This window comes from Rhincodon typus, chromosome 24, assembly GCF_021869965.1.
Source record: "Rhincodon typus isolate 14 chromosome 24, sRhiTyp1.1, whole genome shotgun sequence".
Taxonomy (NCBI): domain Eukaryota; kingdom Metazoa; phylum Chordata; class Chondrichthyes; order Orectolobiformes; family Rhincodontidae; genus Rhincodon; species Rhincodon typus.
The window spans coordinates 2,501,992-2,528,895 of record NC_063355.1 but is presented as its reverse complement, the minus strand read 5'-3'; the positions used below and the strand labels follow the sequence as shown (position 1 = coordinate 2,528,895).

Below are 26,904 nucleotides of genomic sequence, written 5' to 3'. Positions count from 1 at the left end.
CCCGACAATCAACAATGGATTTGTGGTCATTATTAGACTCTTAATTCCAGATTTCTTTATTGGATACAAAATCCACTGTCTGCTGTGGCAATATTCGAACCTGGGTCCCCAGAACATTAACTGGGTCTCTGAATTAACAGCCCAGTGATAATACCATTTGGCCATCACCTCCCCTTTCTTTTCATAACTCAAAGCAAAAGTGGGATACTGTGGTCTTCACATTGTTTTGAGAAGCTAGGTTTGATCATTTTGGCTGGGACATTGTCGAAAAAGTATGATTCTGTGAGTATGACAATGTCAGGCTGTTGCTTGGGTAGTCTGTGAGACAGCTCTCCCAATTCTGGCACTCGCCCCCAGATATTAGTAAGGAGGTCTTTGCAAGGTCAACAAGGCTGAGTGTGACATTTTTTCTGTCTAGTTGATGCCAGGTTGTCCTTGTGATTTCATTTCTTTGAGATGTTTTAGCATTTTTGATACAACTGAGTGGCTTGCTAGACCATTTCAGGGGGCAGTTTAGAGTCAACCACTTTGCTATAGGTCTGGAGTTACATGTGGGTCAGACTGAGTAAGCATGGCAGATTTCCTTCCCTGAAGAACATTTGTGAACTGAATTTTTTTTCCAGCAATTGACAATGGTTTCATGGCCATCTTTGGACTTTTAAATTAAATAATTTTTAAAAATGTAATTCAAATTCCACCTTCTGCCATGATGAGATTCTCAGCTGGGTCCCCAAAGTATTAGGGGCTTAGAGTACAACAGCAAGGAAATCATGTCTCGTTAACTTGAGTTTTTTGAAGAAGTGACAAAGAAGATTGATGAAGGCAGAGTAGTATATGTTGTCTCTATGGACTTCTGCATTGAACTTATCTAAAATACAGAGTCAGCCTCAGCTGGAGTATTGGACACTGTTCTTCGACACTGTGGGATGTGATGGTTTCACAAAGGCTTTGGAAAAGATTCACAAGAACGAGGACTGCAGGGATGAAGAACTATAATGATGTTGAAGCAGTCGGAACGGTTTTTATTGGAGAAGACCAGTTGAGAGGAGATTTGATCGAGGTTTTCAAAATCATGAGGGGTGTGGAAGAGAGAAACTGTTCTCTTGTTGGTGGAAGGATCCAGACTGTCAAAATACTCTGACTTAAGGCAATTGGCAAAAAGAAGTGAGGGAAAACTTGTTTTACGCAGTGAGTGATTAGGAGATGTCCAAGTGTACATTGGTGGTAGATTCAAGTGTAGCTTTTAAAAGAAAATTGGATCATTATTTGAAGAAAATGATGTTTACAAGGCTATAAAGAAAAATAGTTGAGTTGATCTTGCAGAGAGAGCTGCTAAAGACACGATGGGTTGAATAGCTTCCTGTGCCGAAACCATTGTGATGATTCTACCATTCCTGAGAGTTAGAAAATATTAGGTACAGGCTTGGCTTATACCATCCATTAAGATTTATAGTCAATTTCTTATAACAAGCTATTTACTGACCATCTCATCTCTTAACATTTGTTTCTCTTATAAGGACTGCATATTTTTATTTTGTTTGAAATACAAATTGCAAAATAGAAGTTCAGAACCTGCTGTGTTGCAGCGAAAAAAAAGTTCCTTTTTTTTCATAACTCAAAGCAAAAGTGGGACTCCGTGGTCTTCACACACTGTTTTAAGAAGCTGGGTGTGATCATTTTGAAAGACATTGCTGGCACAATCATCTGTCTTTGGTTTGAAAGGAAAAAAAACTGTCCAGAAACAGCTTTCAGATTGATTTTAAGAATAGAATCGCTACAGTGTGGAATCAGGCCATTCGGCCCATCGAGTCTACACTAAATCTCCGAAGAGCATCCCACCCAGACCCATTCCCCTGCCTATCCTTGCATTTCTCATGGCTAACACACCTAGCTTGCACATCTGTGGACACTATGACCAATTTAGCAAGGCCAATCCACCTAACCGGCACATCTTTCGACTGTGGGAGGAAACCGGAGCACCCGGAGGAAACCCACGCAGACATGGGGAGAATATGCAGACTCCACACAGATAGTCGCCCAAGGGCGGAATCAAACCCGGGTCCCTGGCACTGTGAAATAGCAGTGGTAACCACTGTGCCACAATTTAAGCAGCAGTTTGTCACAGAGCTGAGAGGAGAGAGGGAACAGTTGGGCTCTCAGACTTCCAGTAGCCTTTCTTTCCTCTCTGTTAGTGGAAAATAAATGATACTTAAAGATTCTGCAAAGTGAATACCTTCTAACTCCAGCCAAGACCTAGGTCCAACTGACTGGCTACAAAATTAAGACTTGTCATGGTCAACAACAACATGGTATCACCAAAAAGCGAGAGCTGTAAGAAAGTCCCCTAATTCTGCCCCATTTGATTTGGACTCTTGATCCACAGAGTTTGTTCCTTTTAGTCTATACTTTCCACCCATGATATTCCTGCAAACCAATTGTAATCTATTCCAAGATGGTGTCAGAGTAAGACACTCCAGCCAGAGCTCCTCTGCTCCATCCATTCTTTTTCTTTTTTTCTCTCTTAAAGTTAAAAGTTTGAAAAAAACTTACCAGGAGGTGAATAGAGGAGACCGAGCACTGTCACTGGTGAATTCCAGACACAAGTCCTAGGACAGGCTGGTGTGGGAGTGGTCAGTCATAGCCAGGCCAGGCCAGAGCAGGGGCAGCAAGTCCTGGAGTGGAGGCCTGCAGGGGGAGGGAGGGTGGGAAGTCCCAGAGCTGTGGCCAGCACGGGGCAGGGATTCCCAGAGTGGAGGACAATGTGGGGTATCGAGTCTCGGAGCGGAGCAAGGCCCTTGGGACCAGGAAGTGAGGCCTCGAGGTTTGAAGCCCAGCGTGGTCTACAGACTTGGCCTGGGTGGTCTGAAGGCTCAGTGCTGGCACTGAGTAAAAAGTCTAAAATTCAAGCACTTTAAAGAAAACTTCTATATTCTTATGGTGAACTTTTATTTATGGTTCTTTCAAGTCTGTAACACACTCTTCAGTATTCTGTACCTAGGTAGCCTGTACCTAAGATGGCACTAAGTGGTGACATTACAAACTTTTCACTGCACTCGAGTGCATGTGACAATAAAGGCCAATTCAATTCAATTAATCTGTCTTGTCTGCCTATTTGTGGATGACAGTATAAGTTTGGATTTAAAGGAGGACTAGTTTAAGTTTGCATGTTCCTAATTAATAAGCCATTTTGGCCACTTATCAAATGATAAGCTGCTATAAAAACTTAATGTTCATGTTCTTATTTATTAATGAACCAGGTGTGTGTTTCTTTTTATCTTGGGTAAAGGCCACAGTTGGACATTAACCATCTTGGGGATTAAATTAGTCATAGTTCATACTTTGATGACTCGTGGAATAGTTTGGCAGGATTTCCAGAGCACTCTTCCCATCAGAGTCGTAACACTCCTCTCGCTCACTCTCTCTCTTTCTGCCTCACGCTCTTGCTTCCTCAGTCTTTCTCCTTCCCTGTGTCTCTCTCTATCACTTTCTCTCTCCATCACTCTCTCTCTGCCCCTCCAAAACACTGTTCCAACATTCTCAAATCTTACAACTCTCTTTCTCTCCTTCTCCCTTAATTCTCTTTCCAGTCATTCTTTCCTCATCCTAATGCCCTCACACTCTCCAGGCTCCTCTCTCTCTTTCTTTTGTCCTGTGCCCACCCCCAGCTTTCCTAGTTCTTTTCAACTCTCTCCCTAATGCTTCTATCTCACTCTCTCTTTCTCCCCATCCCCATTATCTTTTGCCTCTCCACCCTTCCAAACTTCTTGTCTTCTCTCTTTCACTCTCTTTCTGTCTCTTATTCTTTCTCTCCCTCTCACATTATCTCTCTCTCACTGTTTCTCTGTCTATCTCTCTCTGTCTCTCTCATGTCACTGTCTCTGTCTCTGTGTGTATCTCCCTTTGTCTTTCTCTGTTTCTGTCTCTCTGTCCATCTCTGTCTCTCTCTCTTCCTGTCTCTGTCTCCCTCCGTGTCTCTTTCTCACTGTCTCTCACTCTCTGTTTCTCTCTCTTTCTGTCTCTCTCCAGTGTCTGTCGATACTGTCAATGGTTTTTTCTCACCAACTGTGTTGAATGAGCTTCATAGACTGGTGATCTCTCTTCTCAGAATGATGAACAATGGGAACCCAGTGTGACAGATTCAAATCCTGGCTCTACTGCCATCAGGAGATCTGCAGCAGGGTGTTTTTTTTCATTTCCCATGCATTTGTAATTCTCAGTCAGGGTGACAGTTCGCAGGAATTTCTGAGGAATCCCTACGATCTGAGTTTGAGCAGGGCCAGACATCAATCCGAGGTATGAACAGCTGGAGACTTTAAGGCTTACAGTCTGAAATGCAGATAAACCCAGACTCTCTCGATCACTACCCAGCCCCTAATGTTAACTATTTTCAGTAGAGTATCCTGCTTTGTTTAAAGGCAGATTCCAATATTCCACATGATGTGAAAACAAGAAATATTAGAAATACTAACTACGTAGTTGATGGGAAGAGGATAAATCTGAAACACACTGTCAGAACTGCTCTGTTTCAACTTTCAATCTGTAGTGGTCTCCTTTAGTTATATCTTCAGTTCTGGTGAGGTGTCAGACCAGAGAAGAATCACACCGGACTTGAAGCTTTTAACTCTGTTCCTCTCTCCACAGACGCTGCCAGACCTGCAGAGTTTCTCCAGCAGTTTTTCTGTGTTTGTTTCAGATCTCCAGCATCTGTTGTGTTTTGCTTGTATTGCAATTGAGTCTCATCAGCAATCCATGAAATCGCCACAAGGACTTTCTTTGTGAAACAAAGTCGAGTTCCAAATTCTCAAGCTTCTAGTGTTGAAGTGTGGCAAAAAAGCTGAAAGTTGAGCACAGTGAGATCGAACATATTACAAGTGAACAAGAATTAGACCAGTCTAGCTAGTGGAAGGAGATTCTTGAACAAAAAGCCTGGCTTTTAATGGTCACGCAATATCATCAAGCCTGACAGACTATGAAAGAAACAATTACAAAGAATTTGATCGATTAATTTATTGTTGTTACATGTATTCTATAGTGAAAAGTGTTGTTTTGCATGCTATAGAGGCAGATTGTTCCATACGGAGTGCATCAGGATAGCAGAACAGCGCAGAATACAGTGTTACAACCACAGTAAGGGAAATATCAGAACTAACATTTGAGCAGTCTGTTCATAAGTCTGATAACAGCGGGGAAGAAGCTGTTCTTGAATCTGCTTGTACGTGTAATCATACTTTTATATCTTCTGCCCAATGGAAGAGGGTGGAAGACAGTATAACCGGAGTGAGAAGGGTTTTTGATTATGTTGGTTTCTTTCCGAGGCAGCGGGAAGTATAGATGGAGTCAGTGGATGAGAGGCTGGTTTGTGTGATGGACTGGGCTATGTTCACAACTGTATGAAATAGAGACGTCAATGGCTCTAAGTCTGTGACATGCATGTCACGTGATTGAGTGTCTCTTCTTACCTCAATAATTTGAGATTTCTTGGATGTTGTGGCTACTTTACTGGCTGTAACAGAAAACCTGAAGCTTCATTTCTAATTAAGCTCTTCTTCAGCTCTTGGCCCTTAGTTGTGTCAATTGTATAAGAACAAAGAGATACCTTAAATAAGGGAGACAGTCTGTTTTGATGAAATATTCAAAACTAAAGATTACTGTGAATTTTTAGCTGCAGAAAATATTCTGTTACAATCAACAAGTGAAGGTCTTATATTTACGAAAGAAACTGGAAAAGATAGAGAATACAAATCTTTATTTAAGTGTGCAGAAGAGTCCTAATCTGTTTAATAATTGTCTACATGAATCATAAGGGTGCTCAAAGGAATTTCCACCAGAATGCAATTGAAACACTGCAGGATCTGCTTTGAGTTAATGGAATATTGACCCCTATTTCAAGGGGTTTGGAGTGTGAAAGTAGGGAATTCTCACTGCAACTGTACAAGATGCTGGTCAGACCACATCTGAGTGCTGTGAGCACTTTTGGTCCCCTTATTTAAGAAAAGGATCTCATTTCACTGGAGGCAGTTCAGAGCAGATTCACCTGGTACAGAGGAATCATCTGATGAGCAAAGATTAAACAGGTTGGGACTCTACTCACTGGAGTTTAGAAGAAAGAGAGTGATCCCATGCCTTAACTTAGGTTATCAGCAACTAAGACAATATTTCCATGCCATTCATTCCCACCATATTCATTAGAACTGTATGTATTATGTTTTAGAATCAAAGGGGCATACAGCTCAGAAAAAAGCCCTTTGGCCCAACTCTGAATATTTGATTTCTGCATTTCAGAAATTCCTTGTCGAACGATACCTTGACTCATACCAAAAACACCACCCAGTCATTCACTGTGCAGTGCGAAGGGAAATTCGCTATCAGCTCCCATCCTAATCTAGTATTTTGTTTTCTCAATAAATCTGTTAAAATAATGAGTCTCCTCACACCATCTCCTCCAGTCTCTGTGTCAATGCAGAACTTCCACTTTGTGACAGAAAGGGAGCTGGAAATGATTGTTCCCGCAAGCAATTGTTCAGTCAGCACAGTGGCCCAGTGGTTAGCACTGCTGCCTCACAGCGCCTGGGACCTGGGTTCGATTCCACCCTTAGGCGACTGCCATGTGGAGTCTACACATTCTCCCTGTGTCTGTGTGGGTTTCCCCCGGTGCTCTGGGATCCTCCCACAGTCCAAAGATATGCAGGTTTGGTAGATTGGCCATGCCAAATTGCCCCATAGCATCCAGGGATGTGCAGGCTAGGTGGGTTCGCCATGGGAAATGCTAACTATCCATGGGATAGAGTAGGGGGTGGGATGTTCTTCAGAGGGTCTGTGTGGACTTGATGGGTCAAATGGCCTGATTCCCCACTGTAGGAATTCTATGATCCTAAATATTTCTTTAGGGCATCAATCATTTGTTTGAAAAGAGAAACCTTCCCAAAAGTTGAAGTCCTGATGTATTTTATCCATATGTGAGATTTGTGCACAATCCAATGATTTGAACACAAGCACACACTCAGGAATTTCGAGGGTAACATGTTTTAGTCTTTTATAATCTGTCAAAATCCATGATATATTCTTCTATGGACTAGTTGCCCATCTTCTTAAATTTATCGAAGATCAGCCACACCTTCCAGCAAATGGTCTGTTTTTCTAAATCTTGTCCATAAGTTGTAATAGAATCTGTAGTACATCTTGATATCCAAGCCACTTACATTTAGTTCTGAAAATACTTGACTTCTGATTTGACAAAGCCGAGTTTGTACTTTCTTTCCTATTCATGAAGGGAAGTAACTATATTTCTGCCTCATTCTTCCATTGCACGGATGTCTCAACTGTGGAACAGAAACTGGGGGCTAATCGTAGTTTGAGAGCCTGCAATCACACTCTGCTGTTTTGCCTGAGGGGCTTCTGGAAGCAGTACTTTTATTAAAAGAAAATTCTTATGTATCTTCACACCCTTGGAGATCAAAACAAATCCTGTGCTAACATGATAGATTGCTGGTAATTGATTTGCCCAAGCTGGAATTAAGGGATTCCTGTTTAGTTACACTCTATCATTGAATATAAATTCCAGACTGCTGTCCCTCTTTTCCTAAATATTTTTTAAATCAACCCAATTAGAGGACAGGTAGGACTTGAACCCATGTCTCCTAGCTCAGAGATAGGAACAGTACCACTGTGCCTGAAGAGTACTCTCCCTTTCCTAACTAACTCCCCTTGTTGTGGAAATACTTCCCTAATAAGTGCATTCAGAGATGTTATCGCACTCCACAGGAGTAGGTGGGACTTGAACCTAGGTCTCTTGATTCAGAGATAAGGACATTACCACTGTGCCACAAGAGTACTCCCCTTATTGTGGAAGAGAAGCCTACAATGATCATCAGCTACTCTCTATTATCCCTGGAGCATGTCCTGGCTCATTCTTAAAGGGACCGTAATGGAGAATGTTGTCCAGGGTGTAAATATGTTTTCAGGTGTGTACTGATCCTTTGCCACACTGAGTTGTAATGTTTGTTTATTATTTGGCCCTAAAACAAATTTACATATTCAATAAATGGAGCAGCTAGTCCACTAACATTGGTGTGTAGGACAACATTCAGTGCCTTTAACATCGTAAGAATCAAAGCCTCTCTACCTGAATGTTCTCAAGCAAAGTTTGTGGGAAAGTCAAATATCAGACAGAATGCTAGACGTTTGATCATAAAGGTGGTTTCTAATGAAGAATTATAGATTGAGCAATGGGTAAAGATATAAGGAGTACGTTCCAAATGTAGGCCTTGGTTGTACACGAGGTCAGAATTAGACGGTTTTGAATTGAATTGAATGATTTATTGATGCTTGCATTTTGCAGCGAAAATACAGTAAAATATAGTGAAAAGCTTCAACTGTCGCCATGATCCAGGTAGAAATCGGCAGCAATTGTGTGACTGGATTGGCCAATCTTGCAAGTTGCTAATTAGCTTTGTTTTCACTTCCTGCAGGATCTGGGCCTGGAAGGTTCCTCGCTGAATGATGTTCTCTATAAACACACAGCCTTCCCGAACCTGGTGGACCCTATATCCCACGACTTGCTAATGAGCCTGGCCCGTGACATCCAATGCCCGAAGAAGGTGAGTGACAGGCCTAGATGGTCTGGCCTAGATGTGACTCCAGACCCACAGCAATGTGGTTGAGTCTTAAACTGCCATCTGGGCAATTAGTGGTGGGCAATGAATGCTGCTCTAGCCAGCGACACCCTTGTTCCATGAATGAATTTTAAAAAAAAATTCTGTGAACCTTGGCTACAAGTCCAACCCAATGCTGCTGGCCCCAAGTTGTTAAAAGATAAAAAGTATGTGTTCCCAACAAATAAAGATGGCTGCCAAGAGCCCACATTGATATCCTGTGACATCAGTCAGACAAGCAGGACCTGTATTGCCAGTCAATAGCCCTCCCCTCGTGTCCCTGAATATTCCACCTCCAGTGCATGCACAGAACAACATCCCTCTCCCCATACCAGCCTTCACCTCAGCACCTGCCAAAAACCAGAATGCCCAGTTTCATCCCACAGGGTTTAGTCAGCAGTACAGTTTGGATTATATATAGACCTCCCCATCATGTTCTGTGTGTATCTGTACATGGATTTCTCCATGTCCTGTGGTCTATCACTGTACAAGGCACTAGTCAGACCTCTGCTGGTATACTGTGAACAGTTTTCTGGCCTTAGCTTAGAAATGGCATTGGAGACAGTCCAGAGAAGGTTCATTAGGTTAATTCCAGATATGGTGGGTTTGTCTCGAGGAGAGATTGAGTAGGTTGGGCTTGTACTCATTGGAAATTAGAAAAATGAGAGGCGCTCATATTGAAATCCTGGGAAACTTGATAGGGTAGATGTGGAAATGTTGTTTCCCCTTGTGGGAGAGTCTAGGACCAGAGGGCATAATCTCAGAATAAGGGTTGCACATTTAAGACAGAAATGAGCAGGAATGTCTTTGTGTCATCCTCACCTCTTACTTTCCCTCCTATTTTGTTCTCATTTGTAAACTTCACTATCATACATTCATTTTCCTCTTCCAATTATTGTTATGTATTGTAAGTAATTGTGGCCCAAGCACAGATCCCCGCGGTACTCCATTAGTCACAGGTTGCTATCCTGAAAATGCATTCCCCCCCCAACCCCCCCACCTAATCCCAGCTTTTCTATTTGTTAGCCAATCCTTTATCCATGCACATATACTACCTCCAACATCATGGGCTCTTATTAAGTAGTACCTCTGGGCCAGGTCTGAGCATTAATGTACTCTGAAGGTCACAGTTGAAGAACTATCCCTAGTCACCTCTATATTGCAGGTAAAAGGATTCTGAGTACTAGACGTCAGCTAGCTACAGAGCCAAACAATTAGAAATGCTTGAATTGACTCCGGGTCAAAAGAAATCAGAACGATACAATCTCAACCCAAGCTGCAAAGCTAAAAATCTTCGAATCAACCTGTTCAACTACCAACATCAAAGCCACAAGTAACCTCCACTGAAATGGCCACAATGTTCGACTACATGTTCTTCATGAGCAATTCAGAGACTGATTCATTTTTTTTGTAACTTTTTGATTTGTTGGGAATCGCCTTTTCTTCTTAATGTGTGTGTTGAGTTACTAATTGTTCTCGCATTCAGTAATTAATAAACTCCGTCTTTGTTAACTCAAGAAAACCTGCTTAAATTGCTCCTTTGATCATTTTCTGTCAGGGAGAAAGGTATCGCCTGGAAAGGAAAGGGATTTTTTTTTTAATTAATCTTGTTCTGACCAGAGGGGCGTGGGGGTGGGGGTGGGGGTGGGGGGTAGGTGAATAAAGAAGAGGAGGCTGTTCACTCCTCCTCACTTGGGAGTTTACTGATTTGAGGTATCCTGTCTGAAATCATAACTAATTGGAGAACCTTACCCAAGGCGGGTGAAACACACGCTCTCATTTCTCTATCGCCAGAGTCTCCTGTTGCTCCAGATTGAGTTAGATTTCCAGCCATGTTGTGTTTGGGATGTTTTACCAGATTAAATGGACTTTGTTACAGTTTAAGTTTGGTCTGAGGTAGCCCCTCGGGATCCATTGTACTGAGCCACAGGATGCGTTTACCATGTTGATGGTCCTATACAGAGCAATACTGCTGTCCCACCAGTTTATTAACACTGTCTCCATGGCCTCCTTACTCCTTGGAATCAGCAAAGGCCAAATAACTACTTTCTCCGCTCCAGATTTCAGTGCTGTAACCATGGAGACCGTGATACCAGCTCAGATTACTTAGTATAAACTAATTGCTACAATTTCATTCCAGAATAAAACATTTTGAGACACACATTATATTGAACAATATTTAACATGACTGACCAGAACCTTCATTTCTTCATCCACTGACTAAAACCCTCCCTCCATCATCCACTAACCGATCACTGCCTCGTTCATACATTCCATGTGAAAGGTTTTGGCAGTGGGTATCTGAAGGAAACTGTGGTGATAGATGTGGAATTGCACAATAGACAGTAGAGGAATAATACTGGTTTTACACAGTGGCAGTCCTAGAGATCAGGGCACAGGCCAACATATTTCCTGATATAGGCAAAGACAAAGTATCCGGATCAAGAAAACATGAGAGAGAAGGTAAAGTTCACAGGTAATTTAAAATCATGGAAGTAAGTGAGTCTGGGCCAGGGGGCAATGCTTGTATATGGGAAAACTGTGGTAAATATTACTCTATATTGTCATGACAAAAACCTTGTGTTCAGTATTACTTTTTAATGCATTGGAGACAAACATTGGACTTTTAACCAAAAACAAGTACACTGTCTGTAACTAATATCGACAGAAGTATGGAGAACAGAATGTATGGTGGCAAATTGTCCATGGGATTTGAGTCTGTCAACAGATGGCATTGCAGAACAGTGATGAATACCTAACTAACACACAATGAGGAGTTATCTAGACCTGTCAGTGGAGTTTAACTCGTGCACTGTCGTGTTGAAGTTATATGGTGTAGTGTTCTGGTCCTGTCTGCAGTCTTCTCTTCAATCTAATCACCAAGGCATCAGAGAAATATTCACTCAAGGGAAAGTTGCAAAAACCCAGCCTGATCGACATCAGGGGGAGATGTATGAGAAAGATGTAAGATAGTGGTCGGGGTGGGAGAGACGGTGTTGACAGCCCCCTGCTCAAGGGAGTATGAGCCAGATATACAAGCAAACTGTCTCTAATTTAACCCCTTTTTAGTACTGGTATACTGCTGGAACTATTTGTACTGCATCCCCCCCCTCCAAGGCCAACGTACTGTTTCCAAGGTGCAGTGCTCTAGCTCATGCTAGAGCCTGACTATACAAATGTAACATCACTTTATATTCCAGTTGCTTCAAGGTAAAGGTCAATGTGCCATCAACATGTCATACGTACAGGTACTGTATATGAATTAGGAACAAAAGGAGGCCATTCAGCCCATCAAGCCTGCTCTGCTATTTGATAAATGTGCTTCTAATTCTTGTAGAGCCCATACGCCCTTTGATTCCCTTAAGTCAATCAAGAATCTATCCAACGTGGGCTTTAACATATTGAATGATTCTGCCTCTATGATAATAAATATTAGTACCTTTTAGATTTTAATGATTGGTTACCTCTGTCTCTTATCATTATAAAGAAAAATTGTATTTTTAAGGGTGGGCTGCACTATAAACAGGCCAGACTGCTACAGGAAGAAAATTATTAAATTGGAAAGGGTGCAGAAAAGATTTACAAGGATGTCACTGGCACTGGAGAGTTTGAGTCGTGAAGGGAGGCTGGATAGGTTGGGACCTTTTTCCCTGCAGCGTAGGAACATAGAACATAGAACATTACAGCGCAGTACAGGCCCTTCGGCCCTCGATATTGCGCCGACCTGTGAAACCAATCTGAAGCCCATCTAACCTAAACTATTCCATTATCATCCATATGTTTATCCAATGACCATTTAAATGCCCTTAAAGTTGGCGAGTCTACTACTGTTGCAGGCAGGGCATTCCACGCCCTTACTACTCTCTGAGTAAAGAACCTACCTCTGACATTTGTCCTATATCTGTCACCCCTCAATTTAAAGCTATGTCCCCTCGTGCTAGCCACCACCATCCGAGGAAAAAGGCTCCCGCTGTCCACCCTATCTAATCCTCTGATCATCTTATATGTCTCTATTAAGTCACCTCTTAACCTTCTTCTCTCTAACGAAAGCAGCCTCAAGTCCCTCAGCCTTTCCTCATAAGACCTTCCCTCCATACCAGGCAACATCCTGGTAAATCTCCTCTGCACTCTTTCCAATGCTTCCACATCCTTCCTATAATGCGGCGACCAGAACTGTATGCAATACTCCAAGTGCGGCCGCACCAGAGTTTTGTACAGCTGCAACATGACCTCATGGCTCCAAAACTCAATCCCTCTACCAATAAAACCTAACACACCATACGCCTTCTTAACAACCTGGGTGGCAACTTTCAGGGATCTATGCACATGGACACCGAGATCTCTCTGCTCATCCACACTACCAAGAATCTTACTATTAGCCCAGTACTCTGTATTCCTGTTACTCCTTCCAAAGTGAATCACCTCACACTTTTCTGCATTAATGGATATAAATAAGGTTGAGGGGTAACCTTACTGAGGTTTAGAAAATCATGAAGGGCATTGATAAAGTGAATAGCCAAGGTCTTTTCCCTAGGGTGTGCGGTACAAGACTAGAGGGGTTATTTTTAAGGTGAGAGGGGAAAGATTTAAAGGGAACTGCAGGGGCAACTTTTCACAGAGGGTGGTTGTATGTGGAATGAACTGGCAGAGGAAGTGGTGGATGGAGGTACAGTTACAACATTTAAAAGACATTCAAACAGGTACATGGATAGGAAAGGTTTACAGAGATAGGGGCTAAATGCAGGTAAATGAGACTAGTTTAGTTGGGAAACTTGGTCAGCATGGTCGAGTTGAACTGAAGGGTCTGTTTCCATGCTATCTGACTCTATGACTGCTTTTTTTTTTTCAGGAACTGGAGCCCCTGAAATCCTCTGAGAAGCTTTGTCGACAGCTCATCTACCATCTGACCCCACACTCTAAGTGGCACAGGCAGACTGTGCCCAGGCAGAAGTCACAAGCCTGGTAAGTACCCACCCTGTCTGGGTTACTAAATGATGCTTGTGTTCAAGATATTTGATGATGATGATTCTCTCTGTCCGCCTCACAGCTGCTGAGCTTCCCTTCACTGGAAACGTTCCTCATTAAATTCAGTAGGATTAAAATTAAGAAAGCAAGGTTTTAAACAGTATCAAAATATTATTGCCCTTGAAAAGCAAGAGATCAGTCCAATCCAAGATGAGGAAGTGAAGTTGGTGTGAATCTAATGCATCAGTGTTTATATTATCTCCCATAGCTATAGAATCCGGGTGGGAATATTGTGGTATTGAAGAATCCAATATATGTTTATAGCAGCTAATTATTATGTAAGCATTACTTTCCTCATGCAAACAAGCATCTGGGCAAATATTAATCTGTTCAATTACAACAGAGAGCAGCAGGTTTTCAATGGAGTGTCATGCTCTAAGTGATCCAGATTAAGATGGAGTCTACCCCTCAGGTTGCATGCTATGATGCAGTGATGATATCATGAGCATGTCTCTTAAAGGTCCACCGACCATGAGACATAACACGACAAACATTACAGATTCATAGAATATGCACAGTATGGAAAGAGGCATTCAGTCCTTTGGGTCTGCACCAATCGCCCAAAGAGCATTCCACCCAGACCTATTCCATCCCTGTAACCCTGCATTCCCCACGGTTAATCCACCTAGCCCGCACATCCCTGGACACTACGGGGCAATTTAACATTGCTAATTCACCCTAACCTTTGCACATCTTTGGACTGCGGGAGGAAACCCACACTGACACGGGAAGAATGTGCAGACTCCACACAGTCACCCGAGGCTGGAATCGAACCCGGGTCCCTGGCGCTGTGAGGCAGCAGTGCTAACGACTCTGCCACCCTAAATGGCAAATGTTGAGGAAGTTGGACTTGTTTAGCTGAGAAAAGAAGGTCTGTTGAACATGGTCTGACTAAAGTGGTGAAAAATACAAGGGAAATTGATAAAACTGTAGCAATGCACTAATTCTTTGTGCTGCAGGATTCAGATCAGGGGAAAGTTAACTTCAGTTTGAATGAATAAGAATGGACGGCCACTACTTGGTAGTGCTTGGTAATTTGCATTTTGATTAGTGACGCAGGTGATTCGGTGAGGTTTATGAAGAAAGTAAGAAGTGACAGTTGTTTACACAAACAGTAATGAAAAGTGAAATCAGGGCCAAATCAGTAATGACCATTTTTCCATGGAACTATATCCTGTTGACTCAGGTGTAGGTTGCAAGTGTAAAGCCATAATGACCGATGGTGTAATCACACACATATGTAAGCCTAGAAACACTGGCACAATTATAGTTTATCACACTGTACCAGCAACACACAGACTGGAAACCACAGTGGGAGTGAGTCTCAAAACAGATGTCACAAATATCATGTTAAAAAAGGAATAATTTTGTGTTGACAGAATGACGATGTCAATGCTCATTCCCACAAAGCCAGTGTCCCTGCTTTCCACACCCATAGTTTCAAAGGCCCACTGGCATAGAATTGGTTTCTCTTGCTCCCCAAGTATTGGTGTACCGTTCCCACGGTGACAATGTCTCACACTCCACCAGTGTCAGTGTATGTGGCTCCCAAGGTACCAATAAATATTCTGTGCCCACAGTGCCAGTGTCCATTTCCCACAGTGCCAATGTCTCCCATTCCCTGGCACCAGTGTTTTGGGTAGTCTCCACAGTGACAATGCCTCTCACTCCCACAGTGCCACTGTCACCAATTTCTGACAGTGCCAGTCTCACAGTGCCAGTCCTACTGTCTCACAGTGTCTGTGTCCCAATCTCTTGTTGCTAGGTTCCATTGCCTGCCTTGCTTGTTAAAACATATTTCCCGAATGGGCAGGGGGTCTCCACTCCGTGGTCGAACAATGGCCCATTGAGTGGGAATCTTGGATCTTCTGATTTCTGAAGCTAGCAGGGACTCTGGGCTGCAAGGTAGAAATATGAAATCAGGTTCTGTTAGTTTAAAAATGTGATGAGTATACACCAGCAGCTTACTGCCCAGACATCAATGCACATTGTGGTTTTTAATTGGTGTTGTCAGGACTTGCAGTGAAAGCAGACAGAGTGCATGGGTTCAGCTCAGAGTCTGGTTCCGTACAGCTCATTATGCTGCTGTTGCCATGGTGAATAACGGAAGATGAGGAGTCTGTGATCACAAAGGGAGTAAGTACTGTCAGTGCTGTGTGTATACATAGAAAGATTGGGCTCTTGTCTCTACTATCTGACCAGCAGCAAACTGCCTGTGGAGACTGCTGAAAATCAGGAAGGATTAAGTCTCTCCAGTCATGATGTGGGAAATTCAGTCTCAGCTTATTCTGCATACGGAGATTGAAATTCGAAAAATTCACCCCCTTCCTACTCACTGAGCAGAGTTTATAACAGACCCAGCTGGGAGTGGTAAGGTAGCACCTCTTATTTCTGTCTCTCTATCATCATGTTCTGACTCACTTTATTCCTGTCCAAACTAACACAGTGAATTACCAAAGTCTTATTACATTCCTGCCGAGATTCATCTCCATAGCTATTGGTCGGGACAACATACCTGTACGGTATTGGGACTGTGGATTTATTATTCACCTCAGTAATATTAACTGGCAACTTTTTGGACAGTTAGGATGACACACTCACCCCGTTACACACACACCCTGACCCCATTACACATACACTCACCCCTTTACACACACTGATCCCTTATACACACACACTGACCCCCTTACACTCATACCCCGACTGTCTTACACTCACACCATGACTGCCTTACACTCACACCTTGACCCCCTTAAACATTTACACACTCACTCCCTGATGCACTGACCCCCTTATTCTCTTACACTGGTGAATTTTTGCAGTGCATCTTGTAGATAGTACACACTGCTGTTACTTAGAATTGGTGGTGGAGGGAGTGGATGCTTGTGTATGTGGTGCCAGTTAAGCGGATTGTTTTGTCCTGGATGGTATCAAGCTTCTTAAGTGTTGTTGGAGCTGTACCCATCCAGGTAAGTGGGGAGTACCTCCGTCGCAACCTGACTTGTGAGTAGATGGTGGACAGGCTTTGGGGAGTCAGGAGGTGAGTTACTTGCCACAGTATTCCTAGCCTCTGCTGTTGTAGCCACTGTGTTTATGTGGCAAGTCCAGTTAAGTTTCTGGTCAATGGTAATCCCCACAGGATGTTGACAGCGGGGGATTCAGTGATGGTATCACCAGTGAATATCAAGGGGCAGTGGTTAGATTATCTCTTATTGGTGTTGGTCATAGCCTGGCATTTGTGTGGCGTAAATGTTACTTGCCACTTGTCAGCCCAAGCCTGGACATTGTCCAGATCTAGTTGCATTTGAACATGGACTGCTTAAGTATCTGAGGAATCGTGAATGGTACTGAATATTGCCCAATCATCAGTGAACATCCTCACTTCTGATCTTATGATAGAGGGAAGATGATTGAGCCTAGGATACTAACCTGAGGAACTCCTGCAGTGATGTCCTGAGGCTGAGATGACTGATCTCCAACAAACATGACCATCTTCCTATGTGCCATGACTCCAACCAGAGGCGCGTTTGCCCCCTGGTACCTATCGATTCCAGTTTTGCTAGGGCTCCTGTGTTTCCTAGAGTAATATATCATTGGACCCAACCAGAGAACAGGTTATCTTGGAACTGTTAAGGGGTAATGAGGCAGGTTTAGTAATTGACCTCTCGAGTATAAGATCCTCGCGGAAGTAGTGATCATAACATGATAGAATGTAATATTCAGTTTGAAAGTGAGAAACTTGGGTCAGAAACAACCATGTTTCCCTTAAATAAAGGAAATTACAATGGAATTAGGATGGAATTAGCTAAAGTGAACTGGGTGGATAGATTAGCAGAAATGACAGTCAGCAAACAGTAGCAGACATTTAAGGAGGCAATTCATGACTCAGTAAAATACATCCCAGTAAGGAGGGAAGATTCTAAGAGAGGGATAAACCAACATGGCTAACTAAGGAAGTTAAGGAGAATATTCAAGTTGTAAGGAAGGCATATAAGGAAGCAAAAGTCAGTGAAGATTGGGATAAATTCAGAATCCTGCAAAGGAGCACTTTGGAATAACTGGAATCAATTGTTAAGGAAATAATCTAATCAAGCAGAGTCAGCATAGCTTCATGAAAGGAAAATTGTTTCTGATTAATTTATTAGTTTTTCAAGGAAGTCTCAACCAGACTGGATATTGGGAAAACCAGTAGACGTATTGTATTTGAACTTCTAGAAGGTGTTCAATAAGGTACCTCGCAAAAGATTAAGTCATAAGATAATAGCCTACGGTGTTAGAGGTAGTATATTAACGTAGATAGATAATTGTTTCATGGGCAGGAAACAGCAAGTGGGGATAAGGAGTTCTTTTTCAGATTAGCAACTTGTATCCTGTGGGTTCCACAGGGTTGGGTGCTGGGACCATGTGTTTAGAATATGTATTAATGACTTGGAGGAAGGAAGTGAATGTGCTGTAGCCAAATTTTTAGACGACACTAAAATAAGTAGAAAGGCAAGTTGTGAGATGGATACAAACAGTTTACAGAAAGATATTCATAGTTTAAATAAGTGGGAAAAATATTGGCAAATAGATTGTAATGTGGGAAAATGTAAAGTTGTTCATAATGGACAGGAGAATAAAAGAACAGTATTATTTAAATGGAGAAAAACTGCGGAAAGTTGTAACATAAAGTCTTTTGAGGGTACTTGTACATGAAATACAGAAAGCTGGCACACAGGCCCAGCAGGTATTGGGAAAGCTAATGGAATGTGGGCACTTATTTCATGGGGTTTGGAGTATAAGTGTAGGGAATCATCAAATCCCTACAATCATAGAATCCCTACAGCATGGAAGCGGACTATTCAGTCCATCGGGTCCATACTGCCCCTCCAAAGAGCATCCCACTCAGATCCAATCCCCTAGCCCCTCCCTGTAACACAGCATTTCTCATGGCTAACCCACCTAACCTGCACATCCCTGAACGCTATGGGCAATTTAGCATGGCCAATCCACCTAACCTGCACATCTTCGGACGTCTTACTACAACTGTACAAGGTGCTGGTGAGATTGTATCTGGAGCCCTGTTAGGTGCTGCCCATGGCTGAGGTAGTATAAAATAGTTCTCAGTTGACATAAAATGGCTCAGGAAGAATCTTAGCTGAAACAACAGCTTCCATAATCTGTAAATTATAAGTGAGAGAAATTCGCTGCCTTCATAGAAGGAGTAAATCCAAGGTAACTAGATTAAGATGACATTTAGATTAGTTTAACTGTTGGCGTGGAATGACCATATGAATCCCTCGACCCCCAGGTCCACTTCAAATATCAAAGAGTTTATTGTTTTACACCGTGGGCAGGCCAGGAACTCCTCCACTGAATAAAGGGAAACATACAGTTTAAATACAGTTACTCAGCCCAATTCAGCTGTGTAACATCTAACTATATCCCGGGGCTGTTAACAGCATGTGAATGTGTGATCAGACCCTTCCCTTCTATACACTGGCATTCTTCAAAACTACCTCATCTAACTGTCTCTACACAAGCAGCTACATCTGCTTTTGTTCCACAGGGCCCGATGTATACATTTCATAAGACTCTTCATGTTTAATCTTAAGCTATTTATCTTATAGTTTAACTTCAAATAGCATTCTATGGAAACACCTCATAGAATCTCTACAGTGTGGAAACAGGCCATTCGGCCCAACAAGTCCACACTGCCCCTTCAAAGAAAATCCTATCCCTATGCCTGCATTTCCCATGTCTAACCCACACATCCTTGGACATTATGGGCAACTTAGCATGGCCAAGGACTGTGGGAGGAAACTGGAGCACCTGGAGGAAACCCACGCAGACGCAGGGAGAGCTTGTAAACTCCACACATACAGTCACCTGAGGGTGGAATCGATCCCGGGTCCCTGGCACTGTGAGGCAGCAGTGCTAACCACTGAGCCACCGTGCCACCCTAAGCTGTTTCAGCTTAAATTCTTCCTGAGCCATCTTAAGTCAACTGAAAACCACTTTCAGCCATTTTATGCTGCTTAAGCCAAGGGCATCTCTAACAATCACCCTTTTGGTTAGAATTGGCTGGAAAAGTCCTTTTAACCGAGGCTACTGCTCAATTTCTTTCAGCCAGTATAACATGCCTCTCAAGTCGGTATGTCCTGCTATTGTCAGCACTTTCTGTAACATACGTTACCTACAAGACCTACAGGCCATTGCTCCCCATGTCAGAGCCAATACCAGTTGTATTCTTACTAATACATGTGTTATTATCCTGATCCAGGGATGTATATTAACATTCATCCCCCAATCCCACACCCTTTTCCACCATTTCTGTTCCTGAAATTCCTGTTCTCTATCTCCTTCAAGAATGTCTAGTTTCTTTTTTTCCCTTGGTGGTAGTACTTGACAGTCTGCCCTATCCTTTATCTAACTTCCCTCAATTACTGACTGAAGTGTGGGATGGGGGCTGCTTCCACTTTCTGCTAGTCTGTGGGGTAGTCGTGTCAGATACCTTGAGCACTTCCAGCTCTTGTTGTTGAATGTGCATCTTCCAAGCCAGAGCACGCTCCAGGACCCAGTTGCGGCACCAGTAGTTATAGAGTCAGAGGTGGCGGCCATAGCAGCAGGAGGCTGGAGGCAGTAACGTCAGCGCCTGCAAGCACTCAGCTCCTCCCGGATACGCCAAGCTGTGGTTTGGTCTCGGTACCTGCAAAGAGATAAGACTTAAATAAGACTTTAATATTTGGACATTTCTCATTCCTTTTGGCTTTGCTTCATTTATTCTGCTTTTTTAATTCCGGTTTTGTCATCAAGTATCTAACCAAGATGGCGCCGAAGAATGGCAATGTTCATTCCAGCTGTGGCATTGTGTAGGGCACTTTGTGCCTGGCCACCAGGCTGACGGCCCTGATGGAGCACTTAAGAAGAAGGACTGGAAAGTGGACTCTCTGTTTATTTCTTCATTTTTCCGCCTTTATATTCTGTGTTTTGGTTTATTTTTCTGTGTTTTAAGATGGCGCCAGAGAGTGGCAATACTATACAATACTTTTCACTGTATTTTGTAACAAGATAGATGTGACAATAAATAAATCAAGTCAAAATATAGTAACTGCCAGGTGAAAGGTGAAGCAGAAATTGGATTGTGTGTTTGGAGCTTTTGATTCTGTAGTTGATACACAGTACTGTCCCTTCCGACATCCTCTTCCCCCCCCACCATATCCGGATTGACCAATGTGTTGGAGGTAGGGATAATTTCTAGGACATGCCCTTCCATGCGGTTGAATCCAGTTGAATTGCAGGAATGGACCTGAGGGGCCGAACGGCCTACTTCTGTTCCTATTTCTTATGGTTTTAATATGAATGCTGCACATACTGATCAGCTCATCAATATAGCCTCACCATAAGGGATTCCTGCTTTTTTATTCATTCAACCCACTGATCTCCTGATAGTTGGTGGACGAACTACAATTGATTTCTTGGTGAGTGTCTGCAGGTCAAGGTGGGACGATACCATGGCTTTAGGAGGTGTATTTTGTCCTTTTTTAATCATTAAGAGAGGTTGGAGAGAGGTGCCAAATAGTTGTCTCTTCGAAACCAGTAAACAGCTTGTGAGGCCCTGTTTTGTTTTAAGATAGAATAATAGATGCAGCATAAATGGGTGGAGTGAGGCTCCAACAGAACCAGGGCTTTAGTTTAGCTTTCAGTAGTTGTTGAGGTTTTGAAGCTGCTGTACATTTCTCACTTTGTCAGCAAAACACTTGACTTCACTCTCTCTGCCAGAATTTTCTCTCGGTGTTCTTTTCTCCTGGACTAGACACATGTGAGACCATCTATTTTACTGAATTTGCCTTTGCCAAGGTTGTGTTTATTGGATGTTACTATATTGAAATAGTTGCTGTTTAGTAGTTAGATAATCTATTATTCTGTTGTTTTTTTTCAATAGTTAGTTATACCAATTTTTCTTTTTGTTTGTATTTTAACTGGGTGTAATAATAAAGTGTGTTTTGCTTAAAGCCAAGGAGCAAGACCAATCATAGAATCTCTACAGTGTGGAAGCAGACCATTCAGCCTATTAAGTCCGACCTACCTCCCTACCCTATCCCTGTAACCCTGCATTTTCTATGGCTAGTGCACCTAACCTGCACATCCCTGGACACTGGGCAATTTAGCAAGGCCAATCCATGTAGTCTGTACATCTTTGAACTGTGGTGGAAACTGGAATACCCAGAGGAAACCACGCAAGAGACGGGGAGAATGTGCAAACTCCACACAGACACTTGCGTTGGGATGGAATCAAACCTGGCTTCCTGGTGCTGTGCTACCCACAATCAAGTTACATCTGGAACACAACTCCTTACAATTGACTTTAAACAAGATAAAATTTAGCATCTAGCTATCATCTTGATATATCTGAAGGGGGTTTGGTCTGGTCCATGACAAGGGTTAGAAATAACAAGTATGTAACAAGGAACATTGATTCAAATAATCTACTGTTTATTTTTCCCTTTAGTGTAAAAGCTGCATTGCAGAAAAATCCCACCAATGACTCCCTGGATCTATCGGGAATGCCGCTCTCTCCCAGGGACATTCACCGTGTGGCATACTACTTGCAGCTGAACAGAGACCATTTGACATCCATCGATTTGAGCTTTACTGAGTTGGCAGACGATGGCCTACGGCTTCTGTTGCCCTTGCTGGCAGCACTTCCGAAACTAACCAACCTGGCGCTGAATGGGAACCGACTGACCCGGCTCGTTGTCAATGAAATGACCGAGATGATGAAGAAGCCAAACAAGTATCCGGCACTGTCCTGGATTGACCTGGGGAACAACGCAGACATCTGCTCCATGCCCCAGCCTCTCTTGGTGGGGCTACGTCGGCGCTGCAGCCTGCAGGGGGCACTGCCCACCATCCAGGAGTACATAGAAGGACAGCCCAGTGACCAAGAGATGGCGCCAGAGGATGCGATCACCCACTCGGAGGAGGATGAAGATGGTCACTGGCCCACAGTGCAGAGGGAAACTGGTCCACAGGGCTACTGCCAGAGGTGATTTTTTGTCAGTGAGAGGTTTGAGTTTGTGTCCAGTAAACACGGGTTCTAAAACGAGTTTGGGCTTCAGCCAGTCGTTATACCCCGAGGCCAAATGCATTGCCATTTATTTGAAAGCCTATTCCAGCAAAGTATGTTTATAAATCCCGTACATTGTCCAAGAGTGAATGTTATGTCTCATGAACTTCAGCTTGGGTATGATTGGACAGTGAAGCTGATGAAACTTCTTCCTACATTGGCTGGTCACATCAACTCCTTTAAGAAAAGAAACAGATATTGACTTTGGTACAAAAATCTTACAGGCTGTCAGAAAGGAAGATGTAATGTCAATGTGGCCCGGTACATCACAACAAGAACTTAAACAGCAAGCCGCTTATCAGCTGTCCAATGTTTTGGTCATCACAATAATAATGACGTTGAATATTGACTGAGTGTGTTGTGTCGTGTAGAACCATCCCATGGCTGGAGAAACATCTCCCAGCTAGAATTTTCAAGCATTGTAGAATTCACAAAGATTCACTGTGAAATGAAAAAAAACCCATCAGATGTGAATCTGTCATGTGTGTGTGTGTGTTGTGTCTGCGTATCTGTGTAATTATGCGTGCATGTGTTGTGTGTGCATGTGTGTTGCATGTGTGTGTGTGGATGTATTTATCTTTCCCCTTCCCTTTATCTTACTCCTATTTAAATGTTATATGTTGGTAATAACTTCCAGTTCTAGTGAGGAGTCTGATGTCTTAACTGCCTTGATCACTGTACAGAGATTGAATCTTTCCAGACATATCTTTTTCTTGTTTCAGATTTCCAGCAACTGCAGCTTGTTAGTTTTTCCATAAATGTAGACTGACTTGTGTGTTTTGCCAACTGTACACTGTAATACACATAACCATAATGTTCATTTCAATTATGAAGACAAACAGCTCTGTAACATGCCCCCAGTTGCTCACATGTAGGCATCTATGATTCAACCTCACAAACCTCTCTCCAAACTACATTGGACAATTGTCTGTTTGTTTGTTTTACCATTTTCAAGTTTGGCTTAGTTCTGCAATTCATTTTGTTTTAAGAATCATAGGATCCCTACAGCGTAGATAGAGGCCATTTGGCCCATTGAATCTACACTGATTTTCTGAAGAACATCCCGCTCAGACCCAGCAGTTCCCCCCGCCCCCACCCCCAACCCCAACCTATTACCGTAACCTCACATTTACCTTGGCCAATATATGTAACCCACAAATCTTTGGACTGTGAGAGGAAACTGGAGCTCCTGGAGGAATGCCATGCAGACAGGTAGAGAACAAGCAAACTCCACACATACAGTCACACTCATACACCATGGAAACAGACCCAACGGTCCAATCAATCCATGCCGACCATAATCCCAAACTAAACTAGTCCCACCTGCCTGTGCTTGGCTCATGTGGCTCCAAGCATTTCTTATTCATGTACTTATCCAAATGTCTTTTAAATGTTGTAACTGTACCTGCCATCCACCACTTCCTCCAGGAGTTCATTCCACATACGAACCACTCTGTGTTTAAAAAAAAATTATCCACCTCACATCTTTTTTAAATCTTTCTCCTCTTACCTTAAAAATGTGCCCCCTAGTTTTGAACTCCCCTACCCTAGGGAAAAGACACCTGCTTTTCACCTTATCTGTAACCCTCATGATTTTATAAACCTCTATACAGTCACCCCTCAACATCCTATGCTCCAGTGTAAAAAGTCCCAGCCTATCCTGCTTCTCCCTATAATAGAAACCTGGTAAATCTTCACATTTGGACCTGGGACCCTGGTGCTGTCAGGCAGCAGTGCTAACCACTGAGCCACGATGCCACCCCTAAACTGTTTCAGTTTGTAAGTTCGGGGGTCAACTCTACCAGCCTTTGGAGCCTGCTCCGCCATTCAATAAAATTGTTGCTAAACTGTGGCCTAACTCCATCTGCCTGCCTTGGGCCTATATCCCTTGATTCCATTGCTTAATGAAAAATATCTATCTCAGATTAACATTTAACAGTTGAACCAGCATTGACTGCCGTTTGAGGAAGAGATTTCTAAAATCTCCACTACTGTTTGCGTGTCGAGTGCTTTCTAACATCTCTCCTGAATAGCCTAACCCTAATTCTTAGACTATCCCCCTGGTTCTAAGATCTTCAACCAGTGGAACATAGTTTATCTACTTGTCTTTCCCAGTTAATATCCTGAAGACCTCAGTTCGATCACCCTTAACCTCTTAAATTCTAGAGAATAAAGGCCTCGTTTTGGCTAATCTCTCCTCATAACAACCCCTGAAGTCTAGGTATCATCCTTAAAGACCTGTGTTGAACACCCTCCAGGGTCAAAACATCTTTCCTAAGATGTGGTGCCCAGATCTGGTCACAGTACTCCAAGTGGGGTTTAACTACGGTTTCGTAATAACTGCAGCATAATGTCTGCATCCTTATATTTCAGCTCTTTAGATACGAAGGCCAGCATTCCGTTAGTCGTCTTGATTATTTTCTATTTGTGGCATTTTAAAGAGCTATGCACCTGAACCCCCAAATCTCATCGGACATCCATTCTATTTAACTTTGTGCCTTCTTAAAAAAATACCCTGACCGATCCTTTTTCAGTCCAAATGGATAACCTCACAGTTTCTTATATTAAAATCCATCTGCTACAGCTTTGCCAATTCACCTGACCTACCAATATCTTGTTGTAATTTTGTGCTGTTGTCAACACTCTTTATAATGTTGCCGAATTTTGTGTCATCAGCAAATTTGGATATTTGGCTTTATATGCCATTATCCAAGTCATTAATGAATATTGTGAATAAATGAGACCCCAACACATTCCTGTGAGACATCACCAGGCATGTCCTGCCAGTTTGTGTACTTACCCATTATTCCAACTCTCTATTTCCTGCCACTCAATCAATTTCCTATCCATGTCTACAATTTTCCCTCAATTCTGTGGGCTTCCACCTTAGTTAACAGTTCCCTGTGTGGGACTTTATCAAAAGCCTTCCGGAAGTCAATATAAATAACATTCATTGACTTACATCTGTCCACTACCTTTGACACCTCTTCAAAACAGTTCATAGAATCCTAGAATCCCTACAGTGTGGAAACGCCCTTCAGCCCAACAAGTCCACACTGACCCTTGTAGCATCCCACCCAGACCCATACCCCTATAACCCACCTAATCTGCACATCCCTGAACACTACGGGCAATTTAACACGGCCAATCCACCTCAACTGCACATCTTTGGACTGTGGGAGGAAACTGGAGCACCTGGAGGAAATCCACGCAGACACAGGGAGAATGTGCAAACTCCACACAGACAGTCACCCAAGGCTGGAATCAAACCCGGGTCCCTGGTGCTCTGAGGTAACAGTGCTAACCACTGAGCCACCGCGACTTAATGAGGTTTGTCAGGCATGACCCACCCTTCATGAATCCACGCTGACTCTCCCTAGTTAACTGAAATTTTTCGAGGTGATCAGTTACCCTGTCCTTTATTATAGACTCCAACAATATCCCCACCATCAGATCTTTCTGATGTCACTGGCATTTTCAGGAGGATTATCTCACTGGCATTGCTTGCTGCACCACTGGTATGCACATTGCCATGTCAGTGAGATCTTTGGGTGTGCTGTAAGGCAAACTTCACCACAGATCAACTAAAGAGAGAAGATCATTTCATGCTGTAATATTACTGGAACCCTTTGTCCTTTTGGGAACTTGGACTGGTATAAGCATATCACGTGATATAATAATAATATCATTAATGTGTAATTGTGTTTGTATGTCCTTCAATAAATGATTTGGATATGACCATTTCTGCCATTTATTTGGAGTTGGAGGTAAATGAGCAATATTAATGGACATCAGAAATTGGAGTTTAAGATTACTGAGGACTTTAATAGAGAAAAGTTGTGGGAGGTACAGATTATTGAGAAGTGTAAATAGTGAACAGTTATTGGAGTGAGGCCATATATCTCTTGCAAGTCATCTGATAATGCCCCTTACCAGGTATTCTAAATCAAGTGAAGCCTCCAGGTGGAGACAGCACCTGAGGAGAAACATCAACGTAGAGCCAGTTGGACACAGAAGTATCAAATTTCTGTATATTCTGACGCTCAGTTTGGGTTCCACCGGGGTCACTCAGCTCCTGACCTCATTACAACTTTTGTTCAAACATGGACAAAAGAGCTG

The 26,904-nt window shown here is 42.8% G+C and overlaps 1 protein-coding gene across 1 annotated transcript in view; it reads left to right on the top strand.

Annotated features, from left to right (window-relative positions):
• lrrc75bb (leucine rich repeat containing 75Bb) overlaps positions 1–22,708 on the top strand; it is a 46,959-nt gene extending 24,251 nt beyond the window's left edge. Inside the window, exons 3-5 of the mRNA XM_048611685.1 lie at positions 8,469–8,597; positions 13,501–13,613; positions 22,168–22,708. Coding sequence (XP_048467642.1) covers positions 8,469–8,597; positions 13,501–13,613; positions 22,168–22,708 — 783 coding nt within the window. The remainder of the gene's footprint in view (positions 1–8,468; positions 8,598–13,500; positions 13,614–22,167) is intronic.
• Positions 22,709–26,904: the final 4,196 nt, after the last annotated feature.